This window comes from Microcebus murinus, chromosome 5, assembly GCF_040939455.1.
Source record: "Microcebus murinus isolate Inina chromosome 5, M.murinus_Inina_mat1.0, whole genome shotgun sequence".
Taxonomy (NCBI): Eukaryota; Metazoa; Chordata; class Mammalia; order Primates; family Cheirogaleidae; genus Microcebus; species Microcebus murinus.
In genome coordinates, this window is record NC_134108.1 from 14,145,835 (window position 1) to 14,167,609 (window position 21,775).

A 21,775-nucleotide genomic window follows, 5' to 3' on the forward strand; every position below is an offset into this window, starting at 1 on the left:
CACCCCACACCCCGGGAGCATTCTTCCTGCTCACACTCTGCTTGCTGCACATTCTGAAGTGGGGAATATTCAAAGCAATCCCAGAGAGCCAATGGCTCTGTATTTAGGGAAAAAAGATAAAGAAAGGGTCGGAGAAAGTTCTGGAGTGGGGAAGGAACATGGGAGTGGCTGTCCTGAATGGGAAATACCAAGAGAAAGTGGGAAAGATCTTTGCTAGTGGCTGAAGAATATTAACCCCTTTTGATGTTTTCTTGAGAGACTGCAATGAAGATAATTGGCTTTCCACTAGTTTTTGGTTGCCTGCTGATAGCTGATGGTTCTCCACCAAATAGCTATTCTTCCTTTCTTTCTTACTGTACAGAATGAAGACCCCCCATCTCACACTCGCTTCATCTAAATGAGGTCCCAGGACTAAGTTTCATACAATGGAGATGTAGGAAGTGCTATATTGTTCCTGGATATCAAGACACAGGTGTCCCCTACCCTTCCTCCTGCCTGGTGACTGGAATGAGGCTGGTGCCCCAGCAGTAGCTTGGCCTAAGAGGTGGCCTTGAGGATGAAAGCTACTGCTAGAATACTGAAGAAGACAGTCAGAAACCAGGGTCACTGATGACCAGGAAGCTGTCCTCTAAGCATGGCATATCTACTTTCATGCTTCTTTCCAGTGAGAAGGGGATAAATGTCTCTCCTATCTACACCACTGATATTATGGGGTGTTTCATTATATTTAGATGAAACTACTCATAACTGATGCAGGCCATGAAGCATCTGGCATTATATGAGTTATACAAGCATTTTCTGCACCCTCTGGAGTTCTGCCACATGATTTCAGTGCCTGCATTTGCATTTGCTTGTAACGCTATGTTTGTGCCAGCGAGTATTATTACTTTAATTATCTTAGGTTAATGAGAAAAGAGCAAGGGTAGAGTTAATACATAAATAATACGCTCATGCAAAGTGAAAGCCTAACTATGCCACGGTGTATGTACAAATAAAGTATCTACAATAGTAAAATAAAGCAAAGGGTACAATAACTGGTCTATCCTTGGAGAAAATAAACTACAGGAACACCAAACTCAAAAGAACCTGCACCATGAGCAGTGGGTCCCATATATTCTTATTAATGGTGATTTTAAGGAAATAAAAGAATCATACTGAATTAATGTCACATTTTTTAATTCAATGTGTATCTTTTGTTTTGATTTCTAAATTAGCCATGTCCTGTCTACATATAACCACCGCCCTATGGGTAAAGGGGATTCTTCAAAAGTATTAGCCCAGGTCTGTGGATTTTCCTTATTGTTCTCTGGAGCCCAACATTTGTTTCATTTTCAAAGGTCTGTATTGCATTTTGGCTATGCTGGTGAAGGTCCTTTCCCCTTTTTGTTCCATGACATCCCCCCACTATCCGCTGTCTTGCCACTGGTTTGCAATTCTTTAACTTTTCCTCTCTGGCTTCTTTGGAAGTATTTAGGGGCCCTTTATTCTTCTAACAAAGTCGTGCTCCTGTGGCCCCACAAGGCAGGATGTCAGAGGGGAAGAGTCTCCCTCCAGCCTAGAGATGGACAGCCACGCAGCCTGCAGTCAGCAGCAGCCGATGCAGAGTCCCAGCCATGCTGACACTAGGATAAGCCGCGTGGTCCTTTGGAATAAGAACCCAGCTCACCACCACCATCACCCCAAACTGTTAGAGCAGATGGTGTTTGCAACCAAGCATATTTCCTCAGGTTTAAAATTCATGCATTGCTCAATCTTTGGGGAATTCTTCTCCCCTCCTTCCTGAGACCATGTCTGGGTGGAGAAAACTCCTTGTGGTGTCAGGAGAGGTGATTCTGGCCCTCCTGCTTCCCCTGGATCTCTCTTGTATCCACTCTCTGAATGGTGAAATTTGTGCGGGTTCACTGCCTGGAGTCAAGGCCCCATCACTGATCTTGGCTAACTCAAGGCTTGGCTGTTAACTGCTATCGGATCATAGCTTAGCTGACTGCCCAGAGCCTCTGATGGAAGATCACTGTGCCCCTCACTTGAAGGGAGCACCCCATATGCTCCTATACTGAGCCCCCAACACACACCTTCAGATCCCCCACTTGTGCTAATGGAACCCCAGGTTCTGGGGAATCAGGGTGCAATCTAGGCCCTGCCTCAGTACCTCCTGCATCCTTCTAGCCAGGGTGGGCAGCTGATGGGGGCTTCAGGGCTTCTACCCTACCCGACCACAAAGGTCAGTCTCAAGGCACAAGGGTGATATTGAGAGTACTTACCTCTGGGGTTTCCTCCCACCCATGACACCCTATTAGTTCCCCTCATCTGGGCTGTGCCTGCCCTCCCCTTCTCTAGGGAAATTCGCCTCAACTTGGTGGTCTAGTCCTGACAGCAAAAAGGGATTCAGCAGGGAAAAAGCTAAATACTCAGAGGGGAAAATACAGTGGGAAATATTTTCTAAAATATCGTCCCCACTACACATGTTCAAGGGCCAGCTTCATTCAGGATTCTTTTCCCCTACTGGTCGTTTCCAGTCTCAGACACAGTCCAAAAGTCAATTTCACAGCCATCATCTGCAATGAGCCAGGAAGTTATTGTCCGCTGTGTTCATGATATGCGCACCAGCTGGGGATAGTGTGTGCATGTGAAGCTACATCTTATTGCCAGCGGCACAGATGTAAGACATTTAAATATCTTTATTAAATTCTGCTTAAACTTTCTCTTTTCTCTGTATTCATTAGAAGTTGAACACCTCGCATACAGGAACTACAACTTCCCAATCTACTGACCTCTTTGCTGAACTTGGGAATGACATTTCCTCCAGAGCACAGAGTCACTCCTGTCGCCTGCCTGCCTCTTCTCAGAAAACCCTTGTGCCCATTTGTTCATCTCTTCCTCAGCAAATTCCTGTGTGATAAACCTCTACACCATCCCTCATAGCACAGTCCTCTGCACTTTGGAGAAATGTTTTCATTCCCTGTACTTAAACATCACCCCTTCTTGACTGCCATTTTACCCAGCGACGACAGCTTCCCTTCAAATATTGAAGAGAGATGAAATGGATACGTGTTCTGATTTGTGTGATTTTTTTTGCATTTTCCCCACAACTCTAGGAAATCGGGGGAAGTTTTCATCCTTCTTTTTCTGGTGTGCCCATTTTACAAGGCTGCTGTTCTTTCGCATAAACTTTGAAGGTAACTAGCAAAGAGCAACAAGGAAAGGAAGCCGAGCCCTTGCCTTAAGCTCGTTGGTGTCAGCCAGTTTGGCTTTGAGCTCAGTGTTTGATTCTTGACACTGGCTCAGCTCCCTCTGCAGCCTCTCCACCTTCTTCTGCAACTTCCTGTTGGTGAGATGTGCCTCATCCCTCTCCACGGCCAAGGCTGTGCGCACCTGCTTCTCCTCCTCCAACTGCACTATTTTCTGCCGGAGCAGGTTCGTGTGCAGTTCTTTGCTCTCCAGTCTTTCTTTCTGAGTCTTTAGCTGGTTTGAGACAAACAGGGATTTTTTTAAAATAATAATAATTGAACAGTCAGCAAATATAAGTGAATTACCCAGATAATGTTGATCTTTGTCTACACTTCAATAAGACTAATTTGTAAGCCATCAAAAAAGGTCATTGGATTTCTTTTCCTGGTTGCATTTTTTTATTCATACCTTTTCCAAGAATTAATTTTGTAGCTGCAAAGTATGAGACAAAAGACAGAAAAAGACAGAAAATGGCAGAGAAGTTGGCTTTCAACATGTGATAACTCTCCAACATTATGTGCATAATAATAAAAATGTGAAATTACTTTTAAGACTACTAAAATGGGCTTATCAAGAGCAGAATATAATAAGACAGAGAAGTAAAATCCTCCCAACATCTAATGGCCACAATTAGATGAGCCGGTGTTTTCTGCAACAAGACAGGATACAAATTCGTATTACAAACGTAGACTTGCTAAAGTCAACCCCTTAGAACTGGATGAGTGGCCCCCAACATGAAAGTCAACATATTTTTAAAGTAAGATACACCAAAGAGACTTTTAAGAAAACTTCTCTTATACATTTAAAATCTTAGATTTTAAAAGGGACTTCAAGAAAGTTCACTGGTATCTTTGTTACATGTCTGGCCTATAAGAACCACAAACTAAACAGGAAACAGGTCCTCAAACATCACTGGCAATCAGATTTGATGAAGGAAATTAGAGTGATTTTTAGAAAATGACTATGGACTGTAGGAGGGAAAATAAAAAACCTTCCTGGGCTCCACACATCATAATTAGTGAGTGGAATATTAAGTACAGAACCTCTGTCATCTGTGACAAATATTAGAATCACGTAGAATTACTGAATGTTCCAGCTGAAGATTGTCGCGTTTTCTCTAGTTATCTACTCTGCGTTTGTAACGTGTTAGAAGCACTTACTGAAATGCTGCTTTAAGTATCCTGCCTCACATTGGCAGCTGTGTCCATGCCCAGATCACTTTTAATATTTCCCCAACCAAAATCCCTTTCCTGAGCTTCTTCACGGCAAATTCCTCTGTACTGCAAATGTACACTGGTAAGGTCTGGACACCGGTAATTTTAATAATTATATAATTCTTAAGAAAGAATAGGATTGGATATGGAGAAAATGGATCAATTATGGAGAACTTCAGAAAGAACAGCAATTCAATTTTATGTGTCTGATGGTAATAGGGCTTGTCTGCTATCTTTTATACAATATTTCTCAAGATGTGGTCAATGGACAAGAGGTCAAATGTGAATAAAGTATCTTCTATGAACCAAGATTTCAAAAATGTTATTTATTGAAAACTAACACCTTGCAGTAGATATCATCTCCATCTGCAATATGAGGAAGCAGAGACAGAGAGGTTATATAATTTGCCCAAGGTCACACAAGCTTAGTGGAGCCTAATTGGGAACCCGGATGTGACTCATTACACAGCCTCTACACTAGAATTCGATCATAGAATTTTCTCCTAAGAACTATTATAAGAAAACATCTGTGTTTTCCTATTTCTTTCTCCAATACCATGATTATATGAGTAATAATTACATTTAATCCCTTTCATCTATCCATTCATTGATTTAGTCTAAACTGTTTCTTACTCTTCCTTTGAGTGAATGAAAAGTAAGCCCTTTGCTCTCTACTTTCCAGTGCAATGTAACCTATAAAGGCCGAAACTGCTACATGTTTCCCCAGTTCTCCTCTTCTTCCTAAGTAATAGAAACTGTGGATTTTTTTTTACCCAGGCAAATGGCTACCCAGAAAAAAGACTGCATATGCAAGCCTCCCTTGCAGCTAGGTTTGACCATCAGAACATATTCTGGCCATGGGATATATGGTTCTTGCAGCAAATTCTGGGAGCCTTTTTCAAAAGACACCTCTTGCATATTCTTTTGTATCCCTCTTCCTCATCCTTTTCCTCTCTTCTACCTAGAACACAGATATTATGGTTCTATTTTGACCATGAAGATAAGGACCACCCTAGGGATGGGAAATTAATGAGCTTAAATGAGCCTGGTTCCTTGAAGACCTTACCGAGCAGAGCTGCCACACCAGCCCAAAGATGCCTATCTCCAGGAATTTGTGTAAGAAGAGAAAAAAAACCACATTGCTTGTTTAAGCCACTATTATTCAGGCTCTCTGATACTCACAGTGAAACATAACCTTAAGTGATACATACACTTACCTATTCTTCAGACTTGAAATTGAGCCTCAAATCCTAAATACTTATTTCTATAATATATTTCCTAGCCATTTTGATAAATATGGTGGGGGTAAGTTATTTTTGAATATTTGGGTTTTTCAGAAATTCCTTCTCTCAACACTAGCAAGTTTTAATATCCCCTACCTTTCTCTGCAAATTGTAGGCGATGGTCTTGCTTTCAACGACTGCATTGCTCTCGAGACGGACCAGCTGCTCTGTGCGAGCTAAAACTACATCCAGACGCATGTCAAAACCAAGTTCAGCGGCCATCTGGTCCAATTTCATTTTCTCTGAAAGCTGATCCAGAAATGTAAGATACTAAACCCAAGAGCAAAAATTGAAAATGAGACACAAAGGTAAAAGTTAATGAGTGATCTCACACCATCCTTCACTTTCTCCCAAGCCTACAGGTAGTTCTCTTTAAACCCAGCATAGAGCCTGGACTCTGACCCCAATACTTGGTGTTGAATTTCTGAACCATCCTGCCAATTTCCTGAACTCCGTACAACTTTGCTTCTCAATTTTACATGGTACTATTCTTCTTAGGACTTGCATTTCACGTGCAATTATCTACAAAAAATTCACCATGGACAGAATTAGCGTACATAATTTGCTTTTATTACTGAGAGTCATTTGAGCACAATCCCAATTAAAATGAATGGTTCATTTATATTGAAGGAAGGAAAGAGATATCAATCCACCTGAAATTCTTGCCTTTGATATATTTCTTCTATAATTCAAATAATAGTTATTGACTCTCTAGGTTCTGGAGAAACACAGGGGAAAAAAATTTCCCCTTGCCTCCAAAAGCCTGGACTATTTAAAGAAGAAAAATGTAAAAACAGTCCAGGAAGGGTACAAAGTGGTGTGAGAGAGGCAGGCACATGGTGTTTGGGGAGGCTGAGGAAGGAGAACCAAGTCTCCCAGGGAAAGCTGCCAGAGGAAGTGATATTTGAGCTGAGTCTTGAAGAGACAGTCATTGCAGTTGAAGAAGGTGAGGGCAAAATGGGAGGCAGCCAAGGGGGGAGATGAATGTTGTTACAAACTTGAATGTGGGTGTCCTTAGTTAGGTTCAGTAATCCCTCACCACAGACCCCGTGGAAGGCCTCTGGGTTTTCCTCTATTGGCAGAGAGACTGCAGGGAAGAGGGGAGATGGCGAGGGCAACTGGCTGGCTTACAGAATTCAAAGCTATAGAGAAAGAAAGAATCTGTACCTGACCCTGAGGAACACAGAAAGCCACTGACCAGCTTTAAGATAGATAAAGATAAATATTCAGTGTGTATTTCGTTAAAATGGAGAATAAATTTGAAGGGGGGAGACCAGGGCTCGGTCGGAAGGTTTCTTGAGTATAGTTTCCCTAGTCCATGTGAATGAGCACACTGCTCAGGGCAAAGCGCTGCTAGGGGGTGTAGAGAACGGGGAGGGGCTGACAGGTGGTAAGGAGACAGGATTTATGGGGCTCAGGCATTAATTAAAAAGAGAGAAGCATTGAGATGGCTTGGGCAAATGGAGGCAGATGACCACCATTACTGAAGCAAGAGGGGCGAATGTGAGGAGGGGTCACTGTGGTTTAAAATATATTGAGGTGTTCATGGACCATCTGAGGGGAGCTGTCCAGCAGGCAGTTAGATTGCTTTCTGATGTACGTACTATCCTCAGATGCAGTATTTCTTTTCAAAAATCAAAATTTCAACCACCACACCTTTTCAGATATCCAATAGAAAAAACTTCCTTCGCCCTCCCAAAGTTTTCAAATCTATCCCCTGTCTTTATTCACAGAACCACTCCTTGGTCCAGACCTCTATTGTCTTCTGATCTGGACTATTCCAGCAATCCACTAACTGGGCTCCTTGCTTTCATCTCCAGACCCTCTGAGCCAGTCTGCCTTGACAGAAAACTTTCTTTTATTCAGAAACCTTCTATGGCTCCCCAGTACCTATACGATGATGCCTGAGCAGTTAGTCTGACCTATCTCAGCTGTTCCTACCTGCCTCCAGGCGTCTCATGCCTCTGGCCTCACCAGGCCTCCTGCTCCAGTCTCCCTGCACCAGAACCATCTTCTCACCTCCCTTCCTTCTTTGCTCCTGCTGTTTCTTCTACCTCAAATTCCTTCCCACCTCTTTTGCCTGACAAATTCCTACTCGTTCTTTTAAGGCTTCTCTCAAATGTCACCTCTTCTGTGAAGATGGCTCTTTCCTCACTTGGGAATAGGAAAGAGTCATTGCTCCTTTTTCCAAGTTACTGTTGAATTTCATACCCATCCCCATCATAGCACTAATTGTGCTAATCGTGCCCTGATCTGCCTGTCTCCTCCATTAGACCACGATTTCCCACGGACGCCTTTTGTGCATCCTTGCATTTCCAACCTCAATGTAGGTATGGTGCTTCCTCAATTTTTTTTAAGTACAGAAGAATGTAAACGAATGAGTTTCTTGAGTATAGATATTTTAACCTAAGCATATTTTTCATGCCAAATTCTGCACCTGTGTTCTTGATCCTGTTGCCTACACCTTGCCTACCATAAACGCTTCCAGTCCACAAAACGTACCTCCCTTTTTTAAATCTTGTTTTTTCACAGCTACTGCTTCCTGCCTCTTTTTTCCTTTGGCCACCAGACTTCACAATCTGCTCATAAGTCGTTTCCCTGTCCCTTTCTATCATCTCTCAGCCCAAAGCAAACTGGCTTCTATTCTCCACCATTCTATCAAAACTGCCTCTCGGAGGTCACCGAAGCTCTCCCCACACCCAAACCCTCAGTGTGGACCCCTTCTCTTCTCCCTCAACTCTCCTCTCCCACTGGGCTGTTGGCACCATCGCTTCCCAGCCTGTGCATCCTGCAATCTCAGCTCCACAGAGACATCGCAGATCTTTCTGAGATACTGCGACATTCACGATCACTTATCACACTTCACACTCTACAGGGTGAAGAATGCTCCAGCTTCATAATCCAAGCCATTCCAGTCTTCTCTCTTGCTGCAGACCTACATATTATGCCACCTGTCCAGCCACATGCGGCTAACCACTCTGCATTCTCTGAATACACTATGCACTTGCAAGATTTCATGCCTTTGTTCAAACTCTTTCCCCTATAGTATTAGTCTGTTCTCACCACTATAATCCTACTTATCCTTCAAAGATGAATTTAATTATCTCCTCCCCTATAAAATCTTCCCTTTAATCCAGAAGTTCCTACAGTACTTTATGAATGCAACACATCTATTATAATACTTACAACCTCATAGTCCAGCAAATTATCTGAATATCTGTCTCCTCTATTGAATTAAGAGCCTTTTAAGATCAGGAACTATGTATTATTATTCACACTTTCGCACCTCAAACCTTCAGGGCCTTATATATAATGCACATTCAATAAATACTTGTTGAAAAAATAAAAAATGAATTAAAATAAGTAAGTAAACAAATAAATACTTGAGTTTAATTGAATTAATTTGAATCAAGGAAGCCCCTAACAATAGGAAGAGACCCATTGTTCCTTGAAATTTGCTCATGACCTAGGATTTAACCAGTCTAAGTACTGTAAAATTCAGAATATCTCCAGGTAAAATTTTATACTGCAAGACACACTTCCACCCATAGATATACCCTCAAGATTATTACTTTTTGTCTCTCAAGATTCAAGTTGTCTTGCAAAACATCTCTAGAAACCAGCTCTCCCTCCAGGTTTGTCAGCTGACCCTGAAGAGTCTCCAACTTGTTCTCTGCTTTCTGGGCCCTCTGGAGAGCTTTCTGGTGAAAAGCAGACTCCTTTTCCAACTGTTCCACAAGCTGGGATATTTGGGCTTCAAGCTGGGAGACCATCTGGAAACAAAGAAACAGAACAACGATAAGCTTCGTTTAAAGATGCAACAAAGTGTTAAAATCCAGTGCTCAGCCCAAGCCGCAAAACTGTTTATGACACCAGCTTCCCGATTTTTTGTAAAACTTAAATTTAAAACAGGTAATTGACAGCTGTATTTGCCTCTGAAATAGATCTGCATTTATTATATAATAAAATATTTTGATTGGTATTTTTAATTTTTATATAATTCCTTCAACAAGTTAACTGATAATCATTTATGAATAACATTTACTTACCTTCAGAACTTTAATTTGGGAGTTTCAAAGGTTAGTTGGAAAAAAGAGTTAAGATGAAAAGTACTTTTAAAATCTACAGAAGAGTCATTCGCCAGAGAAACTCTCCAACCACGTATAGTTGATGAAAAATTAAAGTGAGTTAATCTTGATACGTAACCTTGAGGCATTTTAGGAAACTCAAGGGCAGAAATATATTTTTTCAAACTTTTTTCCAACCTTCTATAGAGTGTTGGTTACACATGCCCCAAACTCCAGTCATACTGACTATACTACCTAGTTATATTATAATATTATCATTTGAGCATTTGAAAGGTCAAACTTTCTCTTTAATGTGGTGATTCCAACTAGGGTTACATCAATGTTCAAGAGGGCAAAGGAAGAGAATCCTGTCTCCACTCCCACAGCATATAACCATTGCCCCTCCATTAAAGCCAACCAAGACTCTCCACAACCCCCTAATTTGGCCAATGGTCCCATCTTTCTCAAGAGTCCCTTTCTTTGTCCAGCCATCCCCTTAAATCAAGAGCATAAGTTGACCAAAGACCTCAGGTACACTTTCACAAAACTCAGCTTGAGTGTACTAGATCCAGTTTTCATAAAATGTTGAATTCAATAAAACCACCACATCTGGGGTGATAAATTTGTTTCCTTCTGATGGTTTATTTTGGAAGAGGAAAAAAACAAGACTAGTGGATATTTACATAACACTACAGTACCATTCTCACAGACATTGAAACGACTGGTTTAGATTATTTACAGTCTAAATTTTAAAAAAGAAAATGATTTCTGCTTGCCTGTCTATGAACAACCATGCTTAAATGTAAGAAGACATTCACGCTGTCTTCAAACTTTTTGAAAGGCTATCATAAGAAAAAACAATTAGGTTTGTTCTGAGTTGTCCCCAGAACTGTCCTTAGACCAATGAGTATAAATCAGACAAGGAATTCCACATCTATGTAAGGGAGAATTTTTCCCCAGTCCCTATAATTACAAGGTAATACATGCCCATTATAAAATACTCATTAAGAACAAAAAAAGTATAATTAAGCAAAAATTAATCCCCCATGATCCCACCAGCCAGAGGCAATAACTATTAATATTTTTATATGATTTGTTTTTACGCATTGTTAAAGTATAGTTGAAAATGATATTATATATGCAACTTTGTGTCTTCATTTTTATCTAGTTATATTTTAAGTTATCTTCTCATGCCATTCAAAATTATTAATTAATGTTTTAACAGCTGCATTAAGAATCCATCATAAGAATGGATCATAATTTACTTAAGAATTTCTTTATAAGAAAGAGAAAACTGTATAATGATTGGGGCTGTCTCAGGTACACAGGGAGTGGACTCCCAGTCACTAAAGATGGCCAGAAGTTGGCCAACTACAGACACATCTCATTTTACTGTGCTTTGCTTTACGGTGCCTCATAGATATACGGTGTTTTTTACAAACTGAAGTTTTGTGGCAACCTGCGTTGAGCAAGTCTATTGGATCCATTTTTCCAACAGCATGTGCTCATTCACAGTTTGGTAATTCCCAAAATATTTCAAATGCTTTTATTATTATTTTATCTGTTATTGTGGTCTGTGATCAGTGGTCTTCAAAGTTGCTATGGTAATTGTTTTGGGGCTCCACAAACCATACCTATATTAGACAGGGAATTTAATCAATTAACGTTGTATGTGTTCTGGTGGCTCCACTGACTGTCATTGTCCCATCTGTCTCCTTTTCCTTGGACATCTCTATTCCCTGACACAAAGCAATATTGAGATTAGACCAATTAAAAACCCTATAATGACCTCTAAGTATTCAACAGAAAGGAAGAGTCAAGCGTCTCTCACTTTAAATCAAAAGCTAGAAATGATTAAGCTTACTGAGGAAGGCATGTCAAACATCAAGAGAGGCTGAAAGCTAGGCCTCTTGCACCAAACAGTTAACCAAGTCAGGAAGGCAAAGGAAAAGTTATTGCAGTAAATTAAAAGTGCTCCTCCAGTGGACATATAAATAAGAAAGCAAAATAGTCTTATTGCTGATATGGAGAAATTTTTTGTGGTCTGAACAGAAGATCAAACCAGCCCCAACATTACCTTAAGCTAAAGCCAAATGCAAAACAAGGCCCTAAACACTCTTCAATTCTGTGAAGACTGAGAGAGATGAGGAAGCTACAGAAGAAAAGTTGGAAGCTAACAGAGATTGGTTCATGAGGTTTAAGGAAAGAAGCCATCTCCATAACATAGAAGTCCAGGGTAAAGCAGCAAGTGCTGATGTAGAAGCTGCAGTGAGTGACCCAGAAGATCTAGCTTAGGTCATTAATGAAGGTGGCCACACTAACCAACAGATTTTCAATGTAGACACAACAGCCCTCTATTGGAAGAAGATGCCATCTAGGACTTTCACAGCTAGCGAGGAGAAGTCAATGCCTGGCATCAAAGCTTCATAGGACAGGCTGACTCTTGTTAGGGGCTAACACAGCTGGTGGCATTAAGTTGAAGCCAAGCTTATTTACCACTCTGAAAATACTAAGGCTCTTAAGAATTATGCTAAATCTACTCTGCCTGTGCTCTATAAATCCAACAGCAAAAGCCTGGATGGCAGTACACCTGTTTATAGCATGGTTTGCTGAATATTTTAAGCCCGCTGTTGAGATCTATTGCTCAGGAAAAAAGATTCCTTTCAAAATATTACTGATAATTCACCGGGTCACTCAAGAGCTCTGATGGAGATGTCCAAAGAGATTAATGTTGTTTTCATGCCTGCTAATACAACACCCATTCTGCAGCCCATGAATCAAAGAGTCATTTTGACTTTCAAGTCTGATTATTTAAGAAAATATATTTCATAAGGCTATTGCTGCAACAGATAGTGGTTCCTCTGATGAATCTGGCCAAAGTAAACTAAAAATCTTCTGGAAAGGATTCACCATTCCAGATGTCATTAAGAACATTTGTAATTCATGGGAGGAAGTAAAAAATATCAACATTATGGGAGTTTGAAAGAAGTTCATTCCAATCCTCATGGATGGCTTTGAGGGGGCGGTTCAAGACTCCAATGGAGGAAGTAACTGCAGCTGTGATGATAACGACAAGAGAACTGTTAATAGAATTAGAAGGGGAGTCTGAAGATGTGACTGAATTACTGTAATCTCATGATAAAAGTTGAACAGATGAGGAGTTGTTTCTTATGGATGAGTAAAGAAAGTGGTTTCTTGAGGTGGAAACTACTCCTGGTGAAGACGCTGTGGACATTGTTGAAATGACAGCAAAGATTTAGAATACAGATATATCAGAATACAGATATATCAACATAAACTTAGTTGATAAAGCAGTAGCAGGGTTTGCGAGGATTGATTTCAATTTTTAAAGTAGTTCTGCTGTGGGTAAAATGCTATCAAACAATATCGCATGCTACAGAGAAATCTTTTGTGATTCTCTGAAGAATGAGATGATAGTTAACATTTTTTAGCAATAAAGTATTTTAATTAAGGTATGTACATTGGACTTTTTAGACATAATGCTATTGCACATGTAATAGACTACAGTACAATGTAAACATAACTTTTATATGCACCAGGAAACCAAAAAATTGTGTGACTTGCTTTATTGTGATATTCACTTTATTTTTATGTTTGCTTTATTGCGGTGGTCTGGAACTGAACCTGTAATGTCTCTGAGGTGTGTCTGTATTTATTAAAAATGTTACAGTGTGGATTGAAGTGCCACATGGGGAAGGTTAGACTACATGAACTCTAAAGTCACTAATCCTGTGCTTCTCCGGCTCTCGAGTTTCCAGGCCTATAATTCAATTAATTCTATATTTCTGTGGATGCTTAAAATCAGATATTTGATGGTGAGCTGTTCAGAGCCACATCCAGGGAATTATACTCCCCTGGGAAAATTTTAATGTCATTACAGAACATGACATTAATGAAACATAAAATGAGGAATCTCTTATTTCCTACCCTTAATACTAATAATAGACATACTAATAATAGATCTGATATTAGTGCAAGAGAAATGATGGGCTCATCTTTGTACAACATGCAAGGTAACCTACAGAAAAACGTCCATGAAACAATGTCCACAAAATGCTGCCTCCCGCGGGACTGATTCATGCTATTCAAAGTATGGCACAAGTTTCTGTGCAACAGGAGATGTAGGTTCACCCTGAACTCCAAGTAGGAAGTGAGTCTTTCCACCTGAAGAGCCATCGACACTTCTCCTATCCCACAGTGGACCTAGCAAAGAGAAGGATGAAATGAAAGGATGAATGAAACCAAAGAGATGAAAGACGCAGGTAAAGCTCAGCTGAAGAGAGGGACAACTGCATGGTCACTTAGCCGTAGCCAGCACACCACAGACTTTACTGGAAGACAGCAAAGCCTGCCATAGAAATCAGTTAGTAAGGACTCCAATCTGAAGATGATACCCTGGTTATTTGCAGTAAGTTAGACTAGGGCAGTGACAGTGGCCCTGAAAGAAGAAGCGAACATCTAATGTAGACAGAATGTGGGAGAAGGGTTTTAGAGCCAGACAGCCCTGGTTCCAGGTTCCCACTGTGCCACTTGCCAGCGTGTTAACTGAAACAAGTGATTAACCTCTCTGAAACTCATAAACTTTTCTGCGATGATTAAATGAGTTAATTTAGATAATTTGAGCAGCACAGTACTTCACACCCTATTGAAGATCAACACATCGCATCCATTTTTGACATCAGGATTACTGTTCTGATGTATGAGTTCAGTCAATCCTGTACTCTTTCCATAAAGAGCTAAAGAACCCCTGTAGGAATTGTCCTGTGCCATGCCTCTCAAACTATTTTCAGCTATAGAGCCTTTGTTTCCAAGATCCTTTCTTGGAAGGACAAATAAAAGACAAATGTGTTTGAATCAGAAGTGAGAAGATCCCTTTCGAATCTTCACCCTGGGTGGACCCACGGTGTTCCGTGGAACCTCAAAGACTCAGCAGAGTATGTCTTTTAAAACCACTAAATATAGAAGGCTGCACTTTGCAGAATCTACCCAACTGCTTTGTCAAGAGTCTGATGTCCAGAGAGGAGCAAACTGAGAGCCTCTGGATAGTCTACCATGTCAGAGAACTTAGCCTCATACGCTTATGTACATATCAGGGCACATGACCCCACTGCGTTTTTTCAGAGCTAAATTTACATACATTTATTCAAATAAAGTCATATTGCAATCTGACTCAATTCTTGGGAACATCAAATGCCAGTGCCTACATGGACATACGTGTTCCACCAAAACTGTAAACTTGTGTTGTTTTTCACAGAAAGTCTAAGAAATAAATAAGCTTTTCTTTTCTTTTTTCTTAGTGTCATCTGTTAACATATACCTGATAGTCTGTGGGTCAAAATGTGCTAAGAATGTCAATACTAGAGATATAGGAAATGGGGTGGGAGGAAGTATTAATAATAAAGAATATATATACCTCAATTTTTTTTTGAACAGAAAGGGCAATAAACTAAACTATACTTGAAGAGCAAGCAGCATGACTTTTGGAAGTGAAGTCACAATGCCCTAAAGGAGTTAATTCACTCCCCAAGGACAAGTATTTGTTGATTTCAACAGAGAGACATTTTTGCCCTAAGATTAAACCAAATAAAAGCAAAAGAGCTCTACACTGAAGAAAAAGCCATTTGGGTCACTTAAGGTCCAGTGCTTTTTGGACAGTAAGTGATTGTGTCATTTCCTAAATGGACTCTTTTCCAACTATTCAAGCTATAATTTTCACTCAGAAAATATATAAAATAAGTTATCAGTTTCTATAAACTTAACATCAACCAAATTCTCCTTCTTTCTTGTCACTATGTGTGGCCCACACTGTTGACTGGCCAACCCTCCCCCTTCCTCCTTTGTTCATGTCAACTTCTGCCTTAGTTTGAATTGGGTCCCCCCAAAAAGATATGTTAAATCCCCCCAGTACCTCGAAATGTGAGGAAATAGGGTCTTTACAGCAGTAACAGAATAAAAAGTAACAGAATAATAAATAATCCAATAGGACTGGTGTCCTTGCAAAATGAAAAATTCGTACACAAAAACAGACGTTCATAAGATGACATGAGGACACAGGGGCATGCCATCCACAGGTCAAGGAATGCCTGAGGCTGCCAAAGCCAGGAGTGACGCATGGGACAGATGTTCCCTCGCAGCCCCTCAGAAGGAACTAACACCGTCGACACCTCGATTTCAGATTTCTCATTTGTGAGAACCAGGAGACAAGAAACGTGTGTTGTTTAATCCACCTAGTTTACAGCACTTTGTTGCTGCAGTCCTGGGAAACCAATGCAAATGGAGAGCCCGGGAAAGCTAAGACTCTATCTGTTCACTCTCCCAGATACTCTCGTAGCCAGGGGTAACTGCGTAACATGATTCTGAACAACGAAATGCCAGTGGGAGGCTGCTGGGGCTTCTGGGGAGACGCTGGCTTTGGGCGGTGGTGGGACGGAGAGCAGAGTGGGAGGACGGTGAGCAGGCTCTGAGATAAGATGGGCCGTAAAGGGGCCGTGGAGCACATCTCGGGCTCTTCACAGCATCGGGCCGGGTCCCCACAGCTCCCGCAGAGCCCCTGGACTAGGAAACACTCCAGGGGAGGAAATAAAGGTCTAAGTGTGCCTACCACAGAGCACAAACGTCATCCAGATAGAGGTTTGTGAGCTTGTATTCCTTTGTCTTTAATTTAGGGAATGACGTAGAAATTGGTCATGGTCACGTTCTCTCTATACATAATCAATTCTCATTGAGATGATCAGCCAGGTGATTCAAGTAAAATCAGGAGAAAACGGATTTCATACATTGTCTCAGAAATGCTTCTAGAGCATGGGAGCTTTATGAATTGATGAATCTGTTTGCCGAGCAGTTCGCGTGCCCCTGCCAGCTGCCATGGCTACGTGCACACTCAATGGCTGTGTAATCCCAACGTGAAAGCCCAGCAGTGGGTTTAGACTTGGCTGGCAAATTCTCCACTTCATGCAGACTCCTACTGATGGAAAGTTGCTTTACTTGTTTACCCCTTTTCTTACTAAAAGAAAAAAAATGCCTCAAAATTCTAAAGTAAAATCTGAAAATGTTGCAATAGTGTGCCATTGTGCAAGAACTCATTATTTCATAAGCCTCTCCTATGGTGTCCTGAAATTTCAAGACTAAATAACACTGGAATACTCATTTAGAACTCCTGGGAACCCAGCATTAGGACATTCCTTTAAGACAGTGGTTTTCAACTGAGGGCAATTTTGACCCCTGGAGGACATTTGGCAATGTCCAGAGACATCTGCGGTTGTCACAAACTGGGGACGGGGCAGTCCTACTGGTATCTAGCGGGTAGAGGCCAGCGATGCTGCTGAATATCCTACAGTGCACAGGACAGCGCCCACAACAAAATATCATCCAGTCCAAAATGTCAATAGCGCTGGAGCTCAGAAACCCTGCTCTAAGATATAGTAAAGCTTTTAAAAAGAAGATTAAATTTTCCCAGAAGCAGAAATGTAAGGAACAAACAGAAACGACTTGGTGGAAAAGTGTGGGTGTTGTCCTGAATTCTATTGAGAATCGCAAACACAGGAGAGGAAAACCTGATTGCAAAGGGGTAAACGAGAAAAGCAGCCTTCCGCCAGCAGGAGTCGGTACGAAGCGGAGCACTTGCCAGGCCAAGGCTAAACCCACTGCAGGGCCTTCCCCTTGGCGTGACGCAGCCACTGAGTGTGCACGTAGCCATGGCAGCTGGCAGGGGCACGCGGCCTGCTCAGCAAACAGCTTCATCAATTCATAAAGCTCCCATTCTCTAGAAACATTTCTGAGACAATATATGAAATCCATTTTCTCCTGATTTTATTTGAAGATGAGTCACACAAGACACCAGCTATATGCTTCATTTCAGGCTTTTAAATAGGAAGAGCAGCTATTGAAAAAAATTACAGGGTGGGAAAGGCAGACAAAGGCACTAAAAAGACTCTGAATCATTCTAATTCTTATAGGAAGTGGGGGGGAGGCATCTCCAGCTTAACCAATTTACATCATTTGGCTTTAGAAAATAAACATATACATCATTCTGACAATCGTGCCACGCTTCACACGCTGGAATTAAAATAGTTTTAGGAAAATACTTGGAAGTAGAGAAAAGGAAAGCAATACAATGAAATGGCAAACAACCATTAGCGACTGAGGTACAGGTGCTCTTCAACTTAGGATGGGGTTACGTCCCGATAAACCCATTGTGAGATGAAAATATCGTAAGTCGAAAATGCACTTAATAACATCTAACCGACAGAACATCATAGCTTAGCTAGCCTACCTTAAACACGCTCAAAACACTTAACATTAGCCTACAGTGGGGCAAAATCATCTAACACAAAGCCTGTTTTATAATAATGTGTTGAATATCTCATGTCATTTATTGAATACTCTACTGAAAGTGAAAAACAGAATGGTTGTGTGGGTACTCGAGGTACTGTTTCTGTGGAATGCATGTCATTTTCAGACCATAGTAAAGCAGAAAAATCCTAAATTGAACCACTGTAAGTTGAAGATCATCTAGGTATGTGTTACCATTCAAGGTAAATAATGAAGTTTTTCTCAACCCTCTAAAAATGTCCTTCCTTAGCACATATCTGTATGTAAACTGAGTCACAAAAAAAACCCGGGTTACTCTCAGAGACCCTTACATGTCATAGTGTGTAGGTGAGCCCACAAGTGCTCTGTGCGTAAGCATTTTATAGCCATAAAGAGAACCCTGCCCTTGGCAGGGTTCTAGGGTTGGTCCTAGAGCATGTGTGAATTTTGGAGAATTTTTAAAGTGAATTTTAAATTTTTATTGTTAAAGCAAATTTACAAATGCAACCTTCAACTTTGAGCTAGCGATCACTCTGACTCTTTTAGTAACTTTAAAAGACGGAAATGTGCTTTTTCTCCTTTTGAGCAAGCACAACATCCGTAAAAGAAATAGTTCGTAATGGAATTATACGTGAACTTTGGATATCATTTACTTAAAAATCTCATTAATTAGGATTTCAATAATTTGGATTTGATAATAATTTAAACAGAGTTTGGGCTGAAGTTGATGTTACTAAGTAAAGCTTTTTAGAAAATAAGAATTATGGATAGTATAAACAACATGACAAAATCAAACCAGTTTCAATCAGATATGTGAATTAAACCATTTTTCTCCATTTGTCTGACAGGTCCCCTAAAAGACTGTTCTAGGCACCAATGCACTTATGAAAAAGAGCAAAGAAGGAGGCAAGGATGGGGGAAGAGGCAACAGCAGCAATAGTTAATATTTATGGTGATTTGCCAGATAATGTGTTAAGGTCTTTATAACAATTTTTTGCATTTAATGCTTACAGTAAACAATAACCGTACAAAGAAGATCCTGTACAGGTCTAGGAATCTTTATCCACAAGTCCAAACTCCAGTTTTTCTGTAACTCATTTACCAACAAGGCTTGGCCTGACCTGACCCATCCGGGCAGCAAACCCTGACCCAAAGTGACATGAAGCTATTTGTAGTCTTCAGATATCTCACTTATCGTTGCTCACAGTCTTGCTGCAGAACTCTGAATGTGGCCGGTGATGGAGTGTGTCCCAGACACCACCGTAGAGGACTGTGTAAGGTGCTTTCTGACTTACCTTTCTGGATATCGTCTTACCTTTCCAAACTCTGAAAAATGCTGAATCCAAAAACATATTGGGCCCCACAGGTTTCAGGTAAGGGGTTGCGAGCCCCGTGCCAGCCCCTTCCGGCCAACAAGGTAACAAAATCTCGGCGGCCATAATCTCAGGGACCTGGCCAAGCTCACACAGCCGCCTGTGAATGTGCATGGGACGTAGGATTCAGCGCCCGGGAGTTCTGACTCCGAATCCACATCGAAGTTAGCTGTGGCTTAAGGGACTCCCAGGCCCTGCTAAATGCTATTGAAATTGACAGTAATACAATCACATTTAAATTATGCTTTTCAGTAATTCAGCTAAATCTCGTGTTGAGTATGCTAAATGAAAGAGCTCACCGTTCTGCAGAAGCAGCCACCGCCCACTCACCCTGTCTCTGCTTTCTTCCCGGCTGCCCATTTCTCGAATCCTCTCCAAAATGGCATCCTCTGTGGACCCCGTCATGCCCAGTCTGTCCCTGAGGTGGGCCGCAATCTTCTCCCTGAATGAGGAGTACTGGCTTCGCGAGGCTGTGGCTGCATCCAGATTGGCCTTCAAACTCTTCTGCAACTCTTCAGAGCTTTTCTTCAGCAGGCTCAGCTCCTGCTTGGAGGCATCCCAGACCCGCTGGCCAGCAAGCAGCCTTTCCTGGAAGATCTTAACTTCCTTTTCAAGAGCTTCTTTTGCTTCTACAGCACTGAGCAAGTCCTACAATGATTATAGAAAGTGGAGATAATAATCTTAGCTGCCAACCAAGTACACCTGCATTTACTATAGCAATTCACTCACCTCACTTATTAATGATTTCAAGGAGTTGGGATAACTCCTCACTCCACTTTTTTTTTTATTCCAGCATATTATGGGGGTACAAATGTTTAGGTTACAGATATTACCCTTGCCCCCCACCCCACCAGTCAGAACTTCAAGCGTGTCCATCCCCCAGATGGTGAGCATCGCACTCATTATGTATGTATATACGCATCCTCTCCTTCTCCCTCCCATCTGCCCGTCACTCCACTTTTAATTCCATGTTCCCTATTGCCTCTTCCTAAAGTTATTAAATTATAAAGTGTATTTCAGGAAAATTAAGTGTCTTAAAAACAGAGAAGAGATATAAAATCTGGGTTGGAAAAAGAAGGAAACTTTGATACATAAGCCTTCTCTATGTGCACCTATGGAAAGAGTTAATAAAAACAAAGCATTGGATAACATACTAATAGATTCAATTCACATGTAGACTATGTTGATAGAACTACCTGCTTTCAAGCATGGTATACACAGAAATTGATTTTTAATCAATGGTAAACTCTCAGAGTTTTAGCTAGGCACTAAAAATTGTTTGAATAACGATGGCTCCTTAATACTATCTTAAATAATAAAGTAGTATTCTCATAAAAACATCATCGCATAAAAGAGAACCAGATCTTTCTTCCAATATTTATTGACTGTGAATCCTTTTGTCTCATGAAGAAAAAACTAATACAGATGGAACCTGAAAAAAGGAGGCAGAAATAACCAGACATTTGTGGGTGGGAGGATTAAAAGTAGAGGAAGCTCCCAAGTGCAAAATAATAAAAAAAAAAAAAAGTAGAGGAAGATAAAGTATTATACCAAGAATAATCTTAAAGATTATAATATGTATGATTAAGATAATAAAAATAATGAAAGGCAAGAGAAAGTCACCTTTTCACCTACTTCTATTTACCATAATCTAGAATGATCCAAAGAGGCACCAAAGGGGCATCTTTAAAATTAATTTTTAAAAAAGCGATTTGTTAACATCAAGTTCCAAAATACATGAATGCATATTTTAAAAGATTAAGCAGTTCATTAACCAGCATTTCTATGGTATTGCTGCCTAGTTAAGTGGCAAAAAAATATGCATTTTTATTAAAATAGTGTGTTGGGGCAAAAAGCATTATAAAGAAACACAATACCTTTGAATAACAGATTCTACATTTAAACGAGTTAATAACATTATCAGGCTGCTAGTTAAGATGCAATCATTTCTTTTGCATTAAAACTAGCCTTTAAAAGGAATTTCTCTCCACTAACAGCTTAGAGACAAGAAAAAGGAAGCTGAAACACTAACTCCCATTTTTTATAGGAAACATAACATCTTTTTTTATTATGGTGATTTTACTTAAATCAAGGAATTCTCAGACATCAATTTGAAAGAAAAGTCACAGAGTGGATAAGTAGTTAGAGAAGCCTGCCCTTTTCAGAGATGTAATGACTGAGCTAATTATGTAGCCTATTTTGTAAAATGCCTTGCTTTTCAAGGTCATGGTTTACCCTTTCCTTTTCTAAACTAGCCATCTCTGTAGAGAAACCCCACT

At 40.6% G+C, this 21,775-nt stretch overlaps 1 protein-coding gene across 1 annotated transcript in view; it reads right to left on the bottom strand.

Annotated features, from left to right (window-relative positions):
• CCDC170 (coiled-coil domain containing 170) overlaps positions 1-21,775 on the bottom strand; it is a 96,938-nt gene that overhangs the window by 19,786 nt on the left and 55,377 nt on the right. Inside the window, exons 6-9 of the mRNA XM_012740916.2 lie at positions 19,827-20,144; positions 9,298-9,498; positions 5,822-5,995; positions 3,220-3,462 (exon numbers count right to left, since the gene is read on the bottom strand). Of these exons, the coding sequence (XP_012596370.1) occupies positions 3,220-3,462; positions 5,822-5,995; positions 9,298-9,498; positions 19,827-20,144 (936 nt within the window). The remainder of the gene's footprint in view (positions 1-3,219; positions 3,463-5,821; positions 5,996-9,297; positions 9,499-19,826; positions 20,145-21,775) is intronic.